The sequence below is a fragment of the Sebastes umbrosus genome, chromosome 21 (genome assembly GCF_015220745.1).
Source record: "Sebastes umbrosus isolate fSebUmb1 chromosome 21, fSebUmb1.pri, whole genome shotgun sequence".
Classification (NCBI taxonomy): domain Eukaryota; kingdom Metazoa; phylum Chordata; class Actinopteri; order Perciformes; family Sebastidae; genus Sebastes; species Sebastes umbrosus.
The window spans coordinates 11,222,986-11,243,387 of NC_051289.1; the positions used below are offsets into that span (position 1 = coordinate 11,222,986).

Consider the following 20,402-nt stretch of genomic DNA (forward strand, 5'->3'; position numbering starts at 1 on the left):
TCTGTTAGCCCCAGTAAAATATTATTTAAAAATAAATGTTATTTATTTTATAATATTTGGATGGTTTTGGTGCTTAGTATAGTAAAACAATATTTGACAAAGAAACGGATAGATTCATGCTTTAGTGTTCATATTTTAAAACAGTGTGTTTCACTTTTATAAAAGAAAATGGTTTGGGCTAAACTCTGATATGCTCTCTAGGCTTCCATGTTCAAATCCAAAACAGGTATTTTTCTTAAGAGTGAGGACAAAAAAACAGAAAGTTCATTTTAAAACACATTTAATTCAGTCATTTAAAATGCATAGATAAAATACTAAAAACATGTCCTTTAAATAATTACTCCTCTTGTCATCTCACATGAGACGACAAGGCAAACCACCCCTCTCTCTCTCTCCGTTTCTCCATCTGTTGTGCAAAAAGAAAAGATGTTATAGATCCAACAGTTTGGAGAAACCTGAGTGCTTCCAGGTAACCTATAGTTTGTGTGTACCTGTGTTTTGCCATCCCTCGTTTCGCCTCCAAGACTGTGAGAAGACACTTCACAACCATCAGATCTGCAGCACAGAAATATAATAATAATGTGTAAAGAAAATTGTTTTATAAGAAGTCTGTTAAACATCCATATCATCTAAAAGAGCGACTCACCGTCTGTCATCACCAGGCTGTGACAGGAGCTCCAGTGCAGGCAGCAGCATTGACTCCTCTGGACTTCCTCCTCCAGCTGAGAATGATATGATACATTATTTTTTTTACAGCGACAGGCCATTACACGGATGGACAGAGGCGTGTCAGGTTGAGCCACCATACCTGCTGAATGTGGGCTGAAGGCCGAAGGAGGGATGGGGGAACCAGAGGGAGAAACTTTGGCTCCAACACTTTGCTTCTGCTGCTCAATGAGCTCCAGCAGTCGACCCCTCGCCGCTGCACTCTGTCTGTTCAGCTCCAGGAGGCGCTGTTCCACACTGCTCACATGGAGGGTGTTGGGTGATGTTGCCTGAGCAAGAAGACGGAGAGAAACAAATCATTATCAGCTCAGATGACAGGGAGAATTCTTTGTTTCTGTGTTTCAAACTACATAATATAGAAAGGCTGAAAGACAAAAAATGATTACTGTGGATTTGGTTTAACAAAACACGAAGATAAATCTCTCCTCCCATTCACTTTTTAGCTTTAAGAAAACATTTTTTTTAACACATCTCAAAATATGAGAGAAAGCTTTACATTTCAGGTACATCAGGAAAATTAATTTTATGCTCTATGGCCCTTCAGATACATAAAGAGGATTGCTTCACATCTAAATTTCCACTAACTTTAGTTAGACTGTAATGGAACACTTGATGTAGACGTTCAAAAAGAGGAATTTAATTCTTAAAGGTGATATTGATAACATTGATAACATTCAGCCACTAAATGCCGCGTTCCCCCTCCCCCGTTCCATTGCATTTCACAACAAGTCGTTGCCAGGCACTTTCCACCAATCTCAGCCGTTTATCTGTTTTTTTTACACTAACTGATGACCCAGAGATACCACGTCCCGCGGGGAGAGCTATCTCCGGTCCTGAGGGGTATACGCTGAGGTATATTCTACGACCAACATGGTGAAGGGTATATGCTGAGGTATATTCCGGTCTCCTTATGAGACAAAATATAGTTTTCCTGTGGGGTTGAGTAGATATATTCCTGAAAGAATTTGCTAGAGTTACGAACTTTTTTAGATTTGCTAGATTTAGAGATACTCCCGTGTACTGAGGTATATTCCAGTCTCCTTAAGAGACAAAACATAGTTATAGAGAAACCCCTGTCTAGTAATACCTATCTTTTTCATTTTATTAATTTCATAATTTTTATCTTGCACTAGTTCTCTGTAACTTGCACTACGAATTTTATCCTGCACTATTTATATTTTACTATTTCTACTGTTCTAAAATGTTTTATTACTTTTATCATCATTTTGTTGACTCGATGCACTGCTCTTTCTGCTTGTTTTTTTATTGATTTTATGTAAAGCACTTTGAACTGCAACTCTTGTATGAAATGTGCTATATAAATCAAGTCTTACTTACTTACTTACGTCATACCAACGTTGTTTTACTATTGGCGCACAAGCCTTGTTAGAAGTGGGAACCAAATGTCAGATATCTTCCACAGAGATAAACAAAAAAATCATCTTGGACCCGCCAACGTTTTTTAAATGATTGATTCACAATCATAATTTTTTTCAGGAAAAGCCATACTTTTATTCGGCACCTTTCTAAAGGCTCTGTGGATGTATTATTTAAAAAAAACATTCGTCTACATAAAAATGTTATCAATAAGACCTTTAAAATCTTCAGAAAGGTGTGTGGAGGACACCTTGAGAGACTTAATCACACCTGATTAGTCAGCTGCTCTCCTTCAGCAGCCTGGACGTGCCTTCTCCCCGTGCTGCTGGAAACTGACGTCCTCCTCTCTCCGACACTTTGGGGTGTGACTCTCCCTGTGCTGCTGGACCTCGACCTCCTCTGCTCGTTGCCACTGTCAGGCGATCCTTCGACCTCTGACCCCAGGCCCCTAGCCTGGCTAAGTCGGGCCTTGATCAGCTCGTTCTGTCTGTTCAGCTGAGCGATCTCGGCCAGCATGGCCTCTGGAGAGAGCTCTGAGCTGAGGGGGTCGGAGGTCAGCGATAATGAGGAAGAGGAGGGTAGGCTGGTGAGAGGAAGGCTGGTGACGCTGCAGGATGAGCTGTAGGAGCGGACGTCCTCGCGGGAATGCAGGATGTCTACAGAAGGAAGCTCCTGGTGCAGCAGTACAGGATGGATCACTGAAGAAGAGGAGGAAAAAGCAAAATTAGGCTTCTTACAGCTGATTGAGTAAGATGGTATGAAGGCATACAGCTGTAATCAGATAACTCAAAAGACAGTGATACCAGGAATTTGTTGCCAGTTGTCTCTCTGTCGAGGGGGGGAGAGCAAGACGGCAGGAGAGACAGAGGCTTGTAGTTGTTCAGGATCTCGCTCAGCAACTGACTGACAAGCTGTTTACGACATGAGAACACCAATTATACACTATTTACAACGCAAATAGCCATGCACAGACAGACACACATAAACACAAGCTGTATGAACCTGCAGCTTTGACATCAGAGTCTCGGGGTGGGTCAACATGTTCCTCCAGTAGTCCAAGTCCCCCCATCACCAACACCACTGTGTCCAGCTTCTGCTCCAGCTCAGTTGTCCGCTGCTGCAACCCAGCCTGAGAGGAACCAAAAAGAACCAATTTAGGAGCACAGTTGGAATCGGGACAATAAAGTAGTGTCAGAACATGTGGTAAGCTCCGTCTCACCTGCAGGGCGGTGGCCTCTTCTCTCAAAGTCATCGTCTCAGCAGTGAGAGCATCTATCAGCCCACGGTGCTCTCTCAACTCGTCTTCCAGTCGTCTCCTCTCCCGAGCCTCTTCCTGAGCTTCCTCTTCCCTCTGAGGAATCATCATCACAATGTACAACCAGCTCGCGTTTAGGGTTCTCAAATGTGTGTAATTGTTGCATGGTAATGCAGATGTAGCAGAAGATTAAAGGGGTTAAAACACTGGTATGGTCTTTAACAACGGCTAGTCAAAGCCAATTACATTCCCATTATGTGTCCATGCATGTTGGATGTATGCGAGTGTCTAATGAAGACTTTATTGGATCAATTACAGTACCTGTTTGAGGAGGTGCACTAAACGTCCCAGAGTGGAGACCAAGGCGACAGAGAATCCAGTGAGGCCTTGAGTTCTGTGTTGTTTTGGACTCTGTGCTGAAGCTGGCACAGTGTCAGGACTCAGAGTATCCAAGTCTGCCTCCACCTGACCCAGCATGGCCTGCAGCAGGCCCAGACTGGACTGGTCCCCGCTGAGAGAGGCGACAGAGGAGCCATCCAGCTCTGAACTCTGAGAAACACATTTCCTGTTCCTGCTGGTGCGACTACTGATCCTGCCTGATAAATACATACAGAGAAACACAAAGAAGATACCACTAATTTCTTCTGTTTATTGCAGCGTTTAGCAGTTCATATGATGGCACATTGTCACAGAGTGACACATTATGAAGAAACAGATACCTTCCTGATATTACCTGACTGGTTGAGAGGCAGCTCAGGGTTCAGGACCTGAGAAACCAGGACTGACGGTTCCCCCTGGCCTTCCTCTGACTGGCTTTGTCTGGACCGAACACGCCTGACAACCACTGAGGCATTGAGAGCTGAAACAAGGTGAGATGAGTTTGAATTTGGAAAAGGATTTCACTGCATGAAATAAATACATTCTTACTTGTTCTCCTCATCTTTTCATCCTACCTGTTTGGGCCGGTGCTCTGCCTGATGTGCAGGGGGTTACAGGAACATTATCGCTGTCTGCCTGGTCAGAGTTGGGACGTTGGACTTTCCGTCGCTGTATCACTGTACTCCGAGAGTGTGCCTTCATTTTTCGTACATTGGCCCTGCAAAGAAAGGTATAACAAGCAATGTAGTGGTGTCAGTGTCATCTGAAACTTCAGTAGTAATCAGTAAATTATTTTAATCAGATTGCGTAATTTTTCGTAGGCATTATTACCTATGGATTACATGATATTCTGAACTCCCAGTAGGACAGGTATCTTCATCGCTGTGGTCTTCCTCTGAAGCTTCGAGTTCATTAAGAGCCTGGAAAGAACCATTTTACATATGCAAACATGTTAATACAGACCAAAATCTTTATGCAAGAAAGTAAAACTGGTGAAAACATTAAATAACAAACCACAAATGTATGACATTATCTTGGCACACCTGTTGGTCCATCATAGAATGGCTGAGCAGTGACAGCTGCGTTGGAGGATCTGGTCTTTGAAGCACAGGTAGCCTTGAGTCAGAGTCACAGTTTGGAGCCATCGTCACACTGGGGTGCCCTGCGGAAATACACAAACACTCTGTATACAACCCAAAAATCCTTAAAATCTCAGGAAGAAATAATAAAGACAAATACTAGTTTAGTAATTAACATCTAATCTTCTAGGAAAACCAGATATCTTAAAATGTGTTTGCGTACGTCTACAAGCAGGGAACAGTTGAACACGTGTTATCCATTTAGCACTGCATTCATGTACCTATAGCTACAACAAAAGAGTGAATGAGAAGATTTCTACCAGTCTGCCTGCGTGGAGCATCTCCAAACAAGTCTTTGACCACAGCCATGGCTCTGTCGGAGCGAGCCAGCACATCCTGCAGCAGCAGCTGGTCAGAGAACACCTGCAGCAGTAAAACACACCACCATCATCACCAGCAGCAAAAACCCTGTAAACTCAGCACCAGGGAGGTTTTTCAGTGGGATTTACATTTTAAATACATTGTTTGTGTATAACAAACAAAACTAGATTTGTTTTAAAAGAAACAAAAATTGAATTAGCAAAGAAGAAACTAACAGTAACATGGAAATCATCATCACACACACCTCCCTGATGATGCTGAGGCTGGCGTGGTCTAGAGGTGCAGGACTTCCAGGGTGTCTAAAACGACGCTGTAGGGCTTTCTCCCTCAGCTCCCACTGAGCCGCTGCCTTGTTGTGGGACTTGTGAATCTCGTGCCGATGGCTCTAAAACAGAAGTGGTCAATCAGACAAGCAAATATGGGCTGGAAATAATGGATTTAATTGTTTTAGTACTATCAGCTCACTAAAATGACGTTCAAGTGCTATTATAATGCATAGTATGAGATGAAACAGTATGAATTGCTTCTCACACAGTCAAACACCTTACCAGCTCTGCAGGTGACAGCTTGTGCACAGACAGGTCATTGACAGTGCTCTGAAACCAACAAGATAGGGCTGTAATTACTTAATTGTTTTCTAAATGTAGGAGGAGAGAGAGACGAGGAGGAGTGAGGAGGAGGAGGAGGAAGAGGAGGACGGGAGGAGGACAGGAGAAGAGAGAGAGAGAAGAGGAGCAGCAGTAAATATTGAGGCCTCTTCTCCTTCGGTGGTAACTGTAGGCTACTTCATCAAAACACCTACCTAAAAATGTACTAATACTGGCTTAAGAATGTATCCCAATAAAGTACAAGTACTTGACAAAAGTACATACTTTTCTAGTCAACAGGTGGAGCAGATGTCAGTACTCACCACCCAGTCTTTTTGGGGAGCTGCTGCCTTCTTGGGGCGAACAGGCCTTTTTCCTTTAGTGTGTTGTTGTGGACGCCCGACTCTCACAAACGACATCTGTTCACAGACAATATGAGTAGATTACTAATAGAGTAGTCCTATGGCTTCACAGTAGAAAGAATGTCTCTACACTGGCTCCCTGTCTCTCTCAGAGAATTGATTTCAAAATACTGCTGCTGGTTTACAAAGCACGAAATGGTTTAGGGGCCAAAATACATTTCTGCTCTTCTGCTATGTTATGAAGCATCCAGACCTCTCAGGACATCTGGATCAGGTCTGCTTAGTGTCACCAGAGTCACAACTAAACATGCAGAAGAAGCAGCGTTCAGTTTTTATGCACCAAACATCTGGAACAAGCTCCCAGAAACCTGCAGGACCAACTCCAACTCTGAGTTCTTTTAAATCAAAGCTTAAAACCTTCCTGTTTGCTGCTGCTGCCTTTTATTAAACCAGATAATGATCTTATACTGAACTAGAGCTTTTACTCTTGTGTGTTTTACTCTATTTTAGCTTCTATCCTAGCTTTTATTTTCTAATTTTCAATGTTTTTATAACTGTTTTAATTATGTCTTAATGTTCTTATTATTCTTGAATGTTTATGTAAAGCACTTTGATTGCCCTGTTGCTGAAATGTGCTATAAATAAAGCTGCCTTGCTTAAAGTTAGCTAGCTATCTGACAGCTTTTAGCTAAAGTCAGCTAAAATGTGACTTCATACAAAAGCTAGCCACATATTGAAATAACACTCACGTTTCACGTTACGAAGCCACGGTTAGTTACAAGAGAAGAGCGCTTCAGGTTGTCTATAACTTCTCCATCACAAGTTGAACAGCATCAAAGTCTCCTCTTCAGTTTGTTGTGTGGCAGTTTTTAAAACAGTTGCGCGTCACTTCCTGTGCTTGTTGCCACGGACACCGCTTCACCGTGGAGCATCATGGGAAATGAAGTACTGGAGGATCAGCAGGTTGAAGAGGAATCTGGTAAGTATCATGAATAAAAGTGTATAAATAGACCCTTTGGTGTTTTATTGTCAAGATAATAATATAATTGAATCATTATTACTGATGAACAGCGCTTTAAACATCAAAAATCTCCTCCTCAGTTTGTTGTGTGACAGTTTTTAAACAGTTGCTCGTCACCTCCTGTGCTTGTTGCCATGGACACCGCTTCACACTGGAGCATCATGGGAATTGAAGTACTGGAGGAGAGGAATCTGGAGAGGAATCTGGTAATTATCATCAATAAAAGTGTACATTATACAGTTAAATAGACCCTTTAGTTGTTTTATCGTCAATATTATAATATAATCATTCAAAACTAAGAAGTTTCATAAATGTTTCTTGTTTATTAACCTTATATTATTCCATGATTTATCCCTATCTGATTTATGGTAATATTGTTTGGGCAAATACATACCCCTCCAATCTTCATAAGCTTTATTCGTTGCAAGAACGATTTGTAAGATTGGCAACTTTGTCAAACTCTAAGGAGGCCTCTGTTCCATTGCATTTGTTCATTTCTAGTTTCTCTAGTGGTATTGCCAGATGTTCTTAAAGGAGCAAACATCTGGCTACACCACTAGATGGCATTGTCACCATGTAAATCCCTGTTGGTGTGCAGCAGAGGAGGGATGCTGCCCTGCAGGCTCAGAGCCAAGCTGACAGATCTCTCAGCTCCTTTTCACCAAGAGATAACTACATTAAACTCAACCTGGAAAAGTTTAACTGAACTTTGGGGCGGTAGCTTCTAGCAAATATCTGATGTAGAATGATGGGAGCAGCTGCGTCAAGCCCACAACAATATTCAACCGGAAATAAAGCAACTTGCAAAATAATAGCATGATGTAGTAAATATTTTATTAGTAGTTGATGTAGAAGTTAAGCTTGAGGAGGGCTTGTATTGACACTGACAAATGAAAGTGATTGACTGCAAATAGATTGATAATTGGTAGATAGTGTAGCCAATCAAATGTCTCTGAAGCAGATCTGAAAGGACAAAAGATAAAAAATGAATCAAGCTAAATTCTCTAAACGCTTGAGGTCTGGTCTGGAAAAAGATGGCATTTTTATTAATATATTTATTATATTTAAATTATTATATTATTATTATTATGATTTTTATCATTATTATCTAATTTTTAGATGTAAATAATTTGAATTATTTTTCATTATCGTCTATTTTTTATATAATAAATAATTTGAACTTTTTAAAAATGCATATATTTCATTTTTATATATATATAAATAATTTGAATTCTTTTTTAATTATCTTCTATTTTTTATATAACAAATAATACAAATTCTTTTTTTCAAATTATCTTCTAATCTGCAGGACACATAATAATGCACACAGTTCACTTTCATAGACTAAGCTACTGGAATTACCCTGCACTATATTCATTTTTAACAGTCTCTTCTGCACTATATATCTCTACTATTACTATATTAATAGTCGTGTATCACAGCTGTTACCCTGCACTATATTCAGTTTTAACAGTTTTTCTTCATCTCCTTGTATTTTTATATCTGGTATATTTCTTTGTACTTTGCACTACTAACTTTTTTACTGCCTTTTTACTAACATGTTTTGCACTATGGAACTGTGATGCTGGAAATTTGAATTTCCCTCAGGATCAATAAAGTTACTATCTATCTATCTATCTATCTATCTATCTATCTATCTATCTATATATATATCTATCTATCTATATATCTATCTAATTTCATAGTAGTGCATTTTATTCTGCTTTAGGCTTTTATTTTAAAGGTTTCACCCGGAAGTTGCATTTTACCCTTTGCATTATGACCACTAGTAGTTCCTTCCATAGGTCCCTACGGTTTATTACTTTAAGGATTAAGGAAGGAGGTTGTGTGTTTGCATCACGCCCCTCTCACTCTGGCGCACACTAGGACAGACTCTGCGCGCTTTGCTTCAATCAGGCTGCACAGATCCGGACCTGGTTGCACAACAATGCGGACCAAGCCACAAAAAAAAAGTTTGAAATCTTATCCTTTTTGCACACAGGTCTGTCGGTGAGGAGTCTCTGGAGTGAGTGACAGCGACATGGATCAGACTACAAGTGTTGGTTTCTCTGCATCCACTGTGGAAAGTCATTTGAAGAGTCATGGAGACATGAAGATCATTTAGTTTCTCCATACTGGATTAGTAGCAAGAACTCTGAAGGTTTACAGCTGGAGTATTAGTTAAGCTTCTGTTATTTTCAATAGCATCTAGTGTTTTGTTTTTTACAACTCTTGGATAATCACCCACAGTGTGGAGTCACTTTTGGAGACGTTTTTGGATCAGAATTACGCACTAGAGACGTTTTTTTGGATCCCAATTACGCACTAGAGACGTTTTTGGATCAGAATAACGCACTGGAAACGTTTTTGGATCAGAATTACGCACTTTTGGAGACGTTTTTGGATCACAATTACGCACTGGAGACGTTTTTGGATCAAAATTACGCACTAGAGACGTTTTTGGATCACAATTACGCACTGGAGACGTTTTTGGATGAGAATTACGCACGGGATTCCTCTAACAAATGACAGCTTTTAAGTGGTTTATTACTCCCTCACTTCATCCTCTCAGCTCCCTGCATCTCATAGATCCACCGTATCACTCCCCTCCTCACCAGGTTTAGACTTGGAGGAGTAAAAAGCCTCCTGGAGGATGTGGAGAGGAGGTTTCCAGATGTCCGCCACCGCGTTTGTGACTCTTCTCCTGGTTGTTATGGACGTGAAGGCCAGTGGAGAGTACTGCCACGGTTGGCACGACAACCAGGGTGCGTGGAAGGAAGGCTTCCAGTGTCCGGAGAAGATCGATGGAGTTGAATCGATCATCTGCTGCGGGAAGTGCGAGCTGCGCTACTGCTGCGGCAGCACCGAGGCGAGGCTGGACCAGGGCAGCTGCGATAACGACCGGCAGGCTCAGGATCCAGGCACAGCGAGCAAGGAGAACAAGGACTCAGCTGCAGGTATTAACCCAGAACTTCTACTGTTTCAGCAACTTATGATGTATGTTGATGTTCATCAATCAGTCTTCATTATAGATACTTAAAGAAAACATGTGCACCTACTGCAAAAGAGGGCAAAACAATGAAAAAAAGGATTAACATTGAAAATAAATGCATAAAAATATGTTAGTTTTATAGTAAAAACTCAATAATACTTGCACACATGTATGTTAATAATCATAATCAGTCTTCATTATAGATACTTAAAGAAAACATGTGAACCTATACTGCAAAATAGGGCAAAGACAATGAAAAAGGATTAACATACAAATAAATGCATAAAAATATGTTAGTTTTATAGTAAAAACTCAATAATACTTGCACAAATATAACCCTTATACACCAGTTTCCTTTGTGATTTATGTCAGAGAAAGACTGATACTAAAACTAATTGCCTAACCTTTGTTTTTTTTGGGGTTTTTTCCAAATTAATGTAATTAAAAGTGACTCATGAATGAATGCAATGCCCAAGGTGCATGCACAGGATGTCTTGAATTTGATATTGCAAATTGCAGACCCATTACAAGTTTCAGTTTCCCCTCATAAACCCAACAGTCCCACAGTGTCTCCCTGTTAAAAAGGCTCATCTGCTGCCTGTCCCCCCGGTTGGCAACGACAGCTGCACAGGAGACAGCAGCAGCAGCAGCAGCAGCAGACTCCTGCACTCACAAATGGTAAACTGTGTCGTGCTGCACTTATAAATAGCTGTGTTTGTTCTGGCCTGTAACAGTGCAAAGAGGGGCCGGGGGAGCTCAGATCACATTGTCCCCACGGGGATCAAGTTTGGACTTGACCGGATCTTGGACAGTGGCTCACCCGAAGGCGCTGACAGCTCTGCTCATAAAAAAGCACAAATCCTGTTATGTATCATTTCCTAGCAGACTCGTGGAGTCCCTCTCCTCCTGTAATCCCAGTCTCTCTGGTGTCTGTGGTGCTTTCAAGGGATCCACACTCAAACAACACACTCAAACTGCTTTTAAGAGAGGAATCATTACCAAAACTAAAGGCAAAATATAACCCAAATTATATGGTGGATTAGGTAACAATACAAACTGTTTCCCCTCATTCATCATTGCTTACATTCCCATAAATTAATCTACCATAAAGCCTCTTGAAGCTGCCTCATATCTTGAATAAAAGATCAACAAGTTGATAACTGCTCCAGGAAAATAGAGCAAATATTGGACATCAGAGAGAAAGGCAACACAGGCTTACTTCACGTTTCCCTGGAGGATATCGTGCCCTCTTTTGGACCTCCAGCTATAATCTGTCATTTGCTTGGACAATCATGCCTTATCGCTGCAGGAAGGGGTATATACATTTCATCCAGTGGCCTCCAGCCAACAGAACTTAAAGAAAAGCAGCTTTTCTCCTCACTCAGAAAAGAGGAAGTTCACTTTGGGCATTTCATTCATTTTTCATTCGCTTGCAGCCTATTAATCATCCGGGAAAGATACACACTGTAAACGTCAATGGATAACAGGCAGGAAATTATTAATGTGCTCGACATGAAGGAACATATGGTATTTAGGAACAGGAGAATGCCCGTGGGAGAGACGAGGGAGACGAGGGAGAGTCTAGCTGCAGAGATTGTGCCCAAAACAAGAGCTTAAGAGAGTCGGCTGCTGTTGCTGCGGCATGGCTGCCACAGCTCAACGGCAGCGACAGGTGTGGAGGAGTGACAGGGAACAATAGGAGGGTTTCAACCACCATGTGCACAAAATGGGAAAATATCCCCTTAGCAAGAGATGCAGAAATAAAGTGCTTTTTTAAAAGTTTTGCATTTGACAAAGCCAGAACAGTTTTCCAGATTTACAAGCTCAGCAGTGCAAAGTACATTTAGTCTACTTGAGTAGAGGTACTTGTACTTTACTTTCCATTTCCATGCTATTTTATACTTTTACTTCACCACAACTCAGAGGGAAATACCATTTTTTACTCAACAACATTTATCTGACAGCTGTAGTTACTAGTTACACATTAAGATTTTACATTAAAAGACATATTATAAAGTGCAATACATTACTAAATATTAAACCAGTAGTTCCAGTGTCTACTGTGAACCCTTTGTCGCGTTTCAGATGTCTATGAGTTGTTAGAAGTTCCCCAAAGAGAGATTTAAGAGGACCTATTATGCTCATTTTCAGGTGCATGCTTGTATTTGTATTAAAAGTATGTAAACATGTTCTAGTTACTAGAACATGTTTACATACTTTAATGTTCAAAAAGCGCTTTACTTTTCTCATACCGGCCGTGCCTCAGCACCTCTTTTCATCCTCTGTCTGAAACGCTCTGTTTGAGTCTGCTCTGATTGGTCAGCTGGCTCGCTGTTGTGATTGGTCAACCGAACCAAACTCTTCAGACTCCGCTCCAGCTCCACTCTAACTAGCTTTGTTTGAGGGTGTGCCAAACTAGCCGTTATGCAAATGTGTTACTTGGTGACATCACCATGTTGCAGAAGAAAAGGCGGGACTTCAAGCAAGGTGTTTCATGCAGTTCAGGAGCAGTGTTTCTGTGGCGAAGAGTAACTCCCTTTGGCGTGGACTTTGTAACTTTGCAGACCTTTTACATGCACAAAAAAACTATATAACACACTAAAGGAAAGGGGAAAAGCACAAAATCATAATAGGTCTTTTTTAAAAGTTTTGGTATTTTTACTTGCACAAGCATCTGAGAACTTCTTCCACCACTGCAGCCTATTTGCTGAACTTTAAGTGGTGTTTTTTTACCCCTTCCATCACTGATTTACAGTTTTGGAAAGCAGCTCTACAGTTGAAAGCAGGGATGAAGTAAAACAAGACGAACATTTCTGCAATTACTAATCCCCATCATCCATGCAGAAAAAGGGAGTGGAGGCTGAGATGTTCAGGTGGAGGCCATATAAGTGCAGGAAAACAGAAAGGCGCTATGGGATAATTCTGCTCTTGTAACTTATATATGTGTTGCCATAACACGAGTTCCTGTTAAAACCTGTTTACTGGAAGGTGTGTAGCTGTGAGGAGCACTAGCCTCTGAAGTCGACACCGCTTCTCGTCAAAGGGAAACGGGGTCGAGGTCCTAGTTGGTTTCATGTCACCGTGTCTCGGCCTCTTCTGCCGCTGGCCTGGGTCTTTTGTCACCTGGTCTTAACCGCCTCAGCCGATCAATGTCCCCTCAGCTCTTAACAGGTCTCATGCAGTAATCCCTTTAATACCCTGCCTACTTTTGATGAGCATTTTGAAAAAGTTTCTCAAGGCCGCGTGGATGCATTTCAAAGAGACAAAAGGAAACCGGAGCCGGCTGCCACCTCTCTCTCTTTGGCATACAGTTACACCTCATAACACATGGGCACATTCAGAGCGGAAAATAACTACACCCTGTGGGAACAATAAAACACAACCAATCACTTATACTGTAACATGCTCGTTATTGTGTTTGTAAGGTGTTTGTGCGAGCGAGCATGGGAATGAAGGAGAGGGGAAAACACCTCAGAAGTGACCTCATCTCGCCGGTCACCCCGTTTCTGCCAAAAAGAGTTCACTCGTTGAAATTAGAACAAAAAATTTAAGGAAAGTTATTGTTGATCGTGTTTCAAAGTTGTTGTTGGAGCCTCTCCCGCTCACTTAGCAAATTTACAGATGGAACTGAGATCTTAACATATAAAAATGTCAAGATTTGTTTAATAACGCCTCTGCTATATGACCCAGCGATTGGTGGAATAGTGAGAGTACTTTCTTACCAGTCTGATTTGCTGTTTTAAAGAAAAAGAAAAAAAAGGTCAGTGAGAAGAAATTGGCTTACTCCTTTTGATTTAAAGGCCTGAATGAGCTCCCATTCAGCTCCATTAAATCAGTCAACTTTTAATACCCTTCTTTAAGCAGAAGCCAAGTACTGTAGTTCAACTTGAGTAACTTAGTTTCAAAGGGTTGGTCATAAATAGCCGAGGAAAAAGAAGGGTCACAAATATCTGCTGGCAGCCGGGCTTAAGAATGTCACCCATGCAAACACACACACACACACACACACGCACACACACAGGTCTGCAGGGTCGAGGAGGCTGGGGACACAGCAGGGTGCTGAGGATTAAAACAGATCAAAACAAAGTTAATAACTGCTAATGAGAGCCCGGGGCTCCCTGGGGACTCGGTCCCAGTGCACCTCTCATTCTTCTAGCCGAGTCCAAACACTCCTCTCTGCTCATTCTTTTGTTTCACTGTCTCACCAAATCTCCACTCACATGTAGGAGCTTTGCTTGTGCAGGGAACCAAGACACGTGTGTGTGTGTGTGTGTGTGTGTGTGTGTGTGTGTGAGTGAGGCGGTACTGCTCTGAAGTCTAACTTAGAAGTTAATGTTTTGCCACAAAAGCTGTTTTTGAAAGTGTCTCTTCTTCTCTCTCTGCAGTTCCCATCTATGTGCCCTTCCTGATCGTGGGCTCGGTGTTTGTAGCGTTCATCCTGGTGGGCTCTGTGGTCGCCGTGTGCTGCTGCCGCTGCCTCCGGCCCAAGCAGGAGCTGTCGTCAGGAGGTGCGACAGGAGGAGGCGCCGGTGGCGGTCGCCTCCTTGAGACCATCCCTATGATGGCCAGCGTGGGGACCTCCAGGGGTTCCTCGTCCCGCCAGTCCAGCACGGCCACCTCGTCCAGCTCCTCCGCGCCGCCCGCCGCACCCCGCCAAGCTCCCCCTCAACTCATGCGGGCCCAGGCCTCCTGCTGCCTGCCCCCGGACGCCAGCGTCTTCGTCAACATGCCCACCAACTTCTCTGTGCTCAACTGCCAGCAGGCCACGCAAATCATGCCTCACCAGGGACAGTTTCTTCACCCGCAGTACATCGGCTACGCCCACCCTGCCACGACCTACCTGGACCCCACTCAGGGCGGGTACAGACCCCTCCAGTCACCCTGCCCTCCTCCAAATGTTGGGTGCAGTGTCTCCAATGACCAGAAATACCCCGCAGTGACTGTATGATGAACCCGCAGACCACTCTGCCACTTTGTTGAACCTGTGAGGACCGCGCCAGAGACCTTTAGGGGCCGCTGCCAGAGTGGAAAAAAAGAAAAGGCAGGGACTCACATGAAGGACTCATAAAGCCGTTGCTGGCTGCAGGGCCTGCCTTGCTATTGTGTGCGGTGTGCGTCTGTTTAGTGTGTCATATGATCTCTTGGCGAGTCGGAATGAGCTAAGCTCAACCTATGACGGACGCATAAACAATTTTCTGTCTTGATGCAAAGACGAAACTGCCTATAGGAGGGTTACACAGCCCAGATGGGCGATCATGCACAGCTCACTGCAGCTCAAATAAAGTCTGTGCGTGTGTTTGTGTTGCATGTGTGCGTATGCGAGAGTGAGAAAAAGATTTGTTGGCTTATTTGTGCTGGAGTGAGTGATGACTGGATGATTTATAGCAGTGAACTGTATGAAAAAAAAAAAAAAATTATGACCACATGCTGTGTTTATGCCATGTGCACATCTGCACTTGTGAATGGTTGTGAGTGGTTTATACAGTATGCGTTTGTTTGTGTTGAAAGCGTGAGGAGAGAAAGCATGTTTGTACTGTATGTGTGCGAGTCGGCACAGAGGAGGGATGTGGTTGCATGAGTTAACTGTGAGTGAACTGATGGGAAAGGCAGGTGGTGATCTCCCTGTAGACCATTTAAACTCTAATGAAGTGAACACAGGACATAGACTGTGACGCTCCACCCTACGATACAAACCCCCCTCCTGCCACCCAAAAAGAAAAAAACACAAAAAAACTGCCCTGAGCGGAAACACACTCACACCCACCAAAAAAAAAAGTAAATATTCAAGCAAGCCTGGCAGTTAATGTACCCGACAAGTGTGTGGCAGAGAAGGCAGCTCTTTGAAGATTGCCAAGTTAATTATACAGTGAAAACTGCCCCGTTCACTTCTCTCCTGTGAGATGTGTGTGTGTGTGTGTTTAACACTACCACAGTTCAGTGCGTTAGCAGAGGGCACGGGCAGCTCCAGGGCAGCTTTGACTCATTATTTCCCACTTAAGAACAGCACAGAAATGGTTGTTAATCTAAAAACAATGAGTCAAAGTTGCTTTTTTTTTTTTTCCCTGTTGTGCAGCTGGGTCACCGGTAACATGCAACTTGAGGAATGTGCTGCTCCACTGAGCGTGCAGCCCGAGATGTCCCAAAGAAACTGAAACTGGTATGTTTGTGTGTACCTCATCTGTACGCCGAGCACAATGTCTGTAATATGCGATAGGCAGCTTGTGTGTGTGACAAAATAAGAGCATCTGTAAAATGAAAATTGGTCCAATTTGATGCAGGAGTTTTTTCATATGAATTAAAAAAATAAATAAACAACTTTTAAACAGAAATCAGTGTCCAGTACATGTGTGTTTCAGTGTTTTATCACCTTCTACTGTCATAAACATATCAAGCTATGCTTTGTTGCCATTGCTCCTCTGCATAAGTGAGATTTACATGCTTGGAAACTTGGTAAGAAACAAATCTGAGGTGAATGGGTTTCACACAAACAACTGTCTCACATCTTAATCCCCTTGAAACACAAACACACTGATGGTTAAGCTATTAGAAACACTAATTACACACATTCACAGACAGCTCTACCACCCACAGTGGATAGACCCAATACCCGTCACATCACCCCGACTCACAGTAAACCGCAACAATGGGCAGTTTAAAAACTATGACGTGTGGTGTGGAGGTGTAGTCTTGGCAGAAACTACAGTAATGTGGAAAGCGGAGCGGGGCCGTTGAGGGAGTCACGGGGGAGGAGTTGAAAAGCATAAATGGCTCTTTGGCTCCTGCTCGGCTCGATGGATTCTCCATACTGGAGCAGCTGTAGTCGGTTTGGTCTGGGACACATCCAGGAAGGTGGGTGGGAAAGGCAGTTGGACTCCGTTGTCCAGGGGCTGGGGGGGTGTATTAATCCTCTAACGGCCTGTCTACACTGACTCTCTCCTGAGCTTCAAGAGGGAGCGTGGGACAGGTTTGATTCTGGTAATGTATGAAATCATCCATGCCTTTTGATCCATTTTAAGCACACAATGTAAACTCCTCCTACTACCCCGTAGCCACAGATTGAAAACACGAGTAGACAGTCAAGAGACGGAGACATTTAGTCAGGCCATGGATTGATTAGATTTAATGATTAGGACTCGGATGGACAACCCCTCCTCTCTCCCACCCTTTCACTCTTGCATTCCTGAACCAGAGTGTCCTCAACACAGAGCACACACACACACACTCACACACACAATGGACTCTACATTCAGACCAATCCCAGAGCCAGAATAACACAAGTGTCTCAATCAGATCCCTTCTGTTTGGATGCCTATTAGCGCTAGTTCAAGTAAAATATTCCCTCTAAGACGTGTGTCTCCACATATGAGTACAAAAACAGGCATTAATGAAAAGAGAAAAAAAATATATATAAACACAAACACTTTAATGATAATAAAAAAAAAAAAGAAAGAGTCCAGTTAAGAATGGAAATCCAAATAAACTGGAAGGAAGCTCTAATGCCGGGCTTCTGTGTCAGCTGACGATGCTCGGGAGGTGGCATCAGGAATCACAGGAGCGGTCAGAAACAACAGGAAACAAAGTGGGGTTTTAAAACTGGCCAAGACGAGGAGATGTGTGAGAGGAGGAGAGACGTGGAGGCTGCGGAGCGGCTAGGAGATGGAGAGATAGGAGGGAAGACATGAAGGAGAGATAAGCAAGAGGACGTCCCGGTGGGGTGGGCGGGGTGGGCGGGGTTGCAGCAGGGTGGTGGTCCAGTTTGGCGTGAGCGTTCTGCCTCAGTGGCATCTCTGTGGTGTTTGGCAGTGAGGCTTGGTGCTGCGATGGGACGGGGGGGGCCTGTAGCTGGGGTTCAGTGCTGCGGCGGTCCTCGCTCTTTGCTTTCCCTCCCTCCCTACTTCCCTTTTTTAAGGAATTCATCAGTGCGTGTGTGCGTGTGTTTATTTTGACGTCCCACTCCCCTCCCGCGTCGGCATGTGATGACAGACGAGCGAAACCCACCTCACGAGAGAGACGAGAGAGAACGTGGAAGCGAACGCACGCGGTGCCGACACACACATGCACACAAACACGGGAGCGCCGATGCGTGCAGACATACATGCACAGGCAGATACAGGCGCACGGGAATGCGCACATACACGCACACACACACACACACACACACACACAGATAAACACACAGTGGCATGAAGCAAACCCAGTCTGTGGGGTATACAGATATGAGCAGCAGTCTCTGAGTTTGACTCGTCATGTCTGTGCGTGAATATGATTGCTCATGCCTGTGCAGCTTGTTTGAGTTTGGAGAATGTTTTTTTTTTTCCTCATAAAGCCGGCCTGGTCCCTTCTCTCAAGTCAGTCCTCTATGCGCCAGCGACGGCCTCCACGCCCGACCGTGACCCCCCTCCCTCGGCGAGGGGTCAGGTCATAGTTCCAGTAAGGCCACAGCAGGGGTCGGTCACCCGGCGTGAGGGGGTGTCACGTTAAGTCTGTCTCCGCTGTCACCTTGATAACCATTGCTACGGTGAGCCGAAGCCTTGGTCAGGGGCGGGGCTAGAGGCTGGGGCGTTCGCGGGTGGTGTCGTAGGAGCGCACTACCTGGGATTGGGACACCACGCCGTGCTCCTCTTGAGAGAAGGCATAGCCATCTGCAGACAGAGACAAGAGGAGGGAGGACATGAATGTTGGGTTGTGATTGGAAAAACAGAAACACCTGTGTGATGTATTGCAGTGCAGTACGACAGCGCTGTACTCCAGTTTTTGTACTTAATGTGTTTGTGTGCAGACAAACCACTGCCTCAAAAATGACCATAAAGTTGAATCAAGTTTCACAAATGTGGTATTCATTATAGGACTGTTATATTGGATTGGCTAACTCAGTGTATGTTTTCCCAGCCAAATATTGTCGGAATACTGGGAATCGATTTACTCTCCTCATTTACTCTCTGCATTGTTTGCCAGATTTTCAAATGACACCCTTAATAAATACATAAGCAAATAAACAAATCAAACACACCAAACAAAATCGGACAGCCTCAAGTTTATATTGGCAGAATATGAAGCAAAATATGTGTTTTTAATAGGGCTATAGGGCTAATAATCGATACAAATATTTAATTGCGATTAATCGGATGATTGTCCATAGTTAATCGTGATTAATCACACATTTGTTATCTGCTCAAAATGTACCTTAAAGGGAGATTTGTCAAGTATTTAATACTCTTATCAACATGGGAGTGGGCAAATATGCTTGCTTTATGCCAATTTATGTATATATTTATTATTGGAAATCAATTAACAACACAAAACAATGACAAATATTGTCCAGAAACCCTCACAGGTACTGCATTTAGCATAAAAATATGCTCAATTCATAACATGGCAAACTCAAGCCCAACAGGCAACAACAGCTGTCAGTGTGCTGACTTGACTTTGACTTGCACCACACTGTATGCGATTATCATAAAGTGGGCATGTCTGTAAAGGGGAGACTCGTGGGTACCCATAGAACCCATTTTCATTCACATATGTTGAGGTCAGAGGTCAAGGGACCCCTTTGAATATGGCCATTACAGTTTCCTCGCCAAAATTTAGCACAAATTGAGATTCCAATGGATTCTTTAGGTTTTCTAGTTTCATATGATGCCAGTATCTTCACACTAGCTTTAAAACTGAGCCCGCTATGACCTAAAAATCACAAGTTGTGCTAATGCGTTAAAGAAATCAGTGCCGTTATTATGAAATTATAACGCGTTATTATCGCGTTAACTTTGACAGCCCTAGTTTTTAAGACTTTATTTCATGTAATGAGACTGAAACACAATTCTCTCTCATAAGGCCTGTAATGAAGCAGGACTTTGATAACGTTACAGTGTGTGTGTTTGGAAAGGACACTCACGTGACACAGTCTGCTGCACCGAGTTTGAGCGTCCCACGCTTGAAGGCGCTTTCCTAAAGACTCTTGTCAGCAGATGGGCCCGTTCGTTTAGACTGCAGAGAAAGGAAAGAGAGATCAGTTACTCCACAGTGACGGCACATAACCACTTAACAATCCGTAATTAAAAAGAGACTCTTCACTACTTGCACCACTGCACAACACCATCACTAGCTACTGGGAATGTACAGATTTCTCAATGCTTTTGTCATTTTTTTTGCTTTCAGTTATGAGCAGTGGCAGGTTTAGCTTCTTTTTGAGACATGTTGAAATATAATGTCTTAACTACCCACAGCTTTAAGGCAGCAGGATGATT

At 43.1% G+C, this 20,402-nt stretch overlaps 3 protein-coding genes across 15 annotated transcripts in view; 1 reads left to right on the forward strand and 2 right to left on the reverse strand.

The window, feature by feature from the left end:
• Positions 1–263: 263 nt before the first annotated feature.
• spice1 (spindle and centriole associated protein 1) lies at positions 264–7,067 on the reverse strand. Its single transcript, XM_037757062.1, has 18 exons — positions 6,895–7,067; positions 6,107–6,202; positions 5,745–5,792; positions 5,441–5,581; positions 5,136–5,238; positions 4,780–4,898; positions 4,568–4,656; positions 4,312–4,454; positions 4,092–4,217; positions 3,680–3,954; positions 3,323–3,454; positions 3,106–3,232; positions 2,907–3,014; positions 2,374–2,801; positions 809–995; positions 647–722; positions 492–555; positions 264–406 (listed from the first exon to the last, which is right to left on the reverse strand). Exons 2-18 carry the CDS (start codon positions 6,200–6,202, stop codon positions 350–352), a joined length of 2,319 nt encoding a protein of 772 aa, XP_037612990.1. The 5' UTR covers positions 6,895–7,067; the 3' UTR covers positions 264–349.
• LOC119480613 (protein shisa-2) lies at positions 7,064–16,487 on the forward strand. Of its 2 annotated transcripts, XM_037757069.1 has the most exons (5): positions 7,064–7,124; positions 7,247–7,372; positions 9,169–9,192; positions 9,785–10,123; positions 14,544–16,487. In XM_037757069.1, exons 4-5 carry the CDS (start codon positions 9,820–9,822, stop codon positions 15,104–15,106), a joined length of 867 nt encoding a protein of 288 aa, XP_037612997.1. In that variant the 5' UTR covers positions 7,064–7,124; positions 7,247–7,372; positions 9,169–9,192; positions 9,785–9,819; the 3' UTR covers positions 15,107–16,487. The 2 variants fall into 2 exon arrangements, with proteins under 2 accessions (XP_037612997.1, XP_037612996.1); XM_037757068.1 differs by lacking the exons at positions 7,064–7,124; positions 7,247–7,372 and having other exon boundaries at positions 8,937–10,123.
• Positions 16,488–17,255: 768 nt separating this feature from the next.
• atp8a2 (ATPase phospholipid transporting 8A2) overlaps positions 17,256–20,402 on the reverse strand; it is a 54,779-nt gene continuing 51,632 nt past the window's right edge. For all 12 annotated transcript variants that reach the window (XM_037757052.1, XM_037757058.1, XM_037757055.1 and 9 more), the window contains 2 exons: positions 20,051–20,142; positions 17,256–18,800 (listed from right to left, as the gene is read on the reverse strand). In XM_037757052.1, coding sequence (XP_037612980.1) covers positions 18,706–18,800; positions 20,051–20,142 — 187 coding nt within the window. In that variant the 3' untranslated portion in view covers positions 17,256–18,705. The remainder of the gene's footprint in view (positions 18,801–20,050; positions 20,143–20,402) is intronic.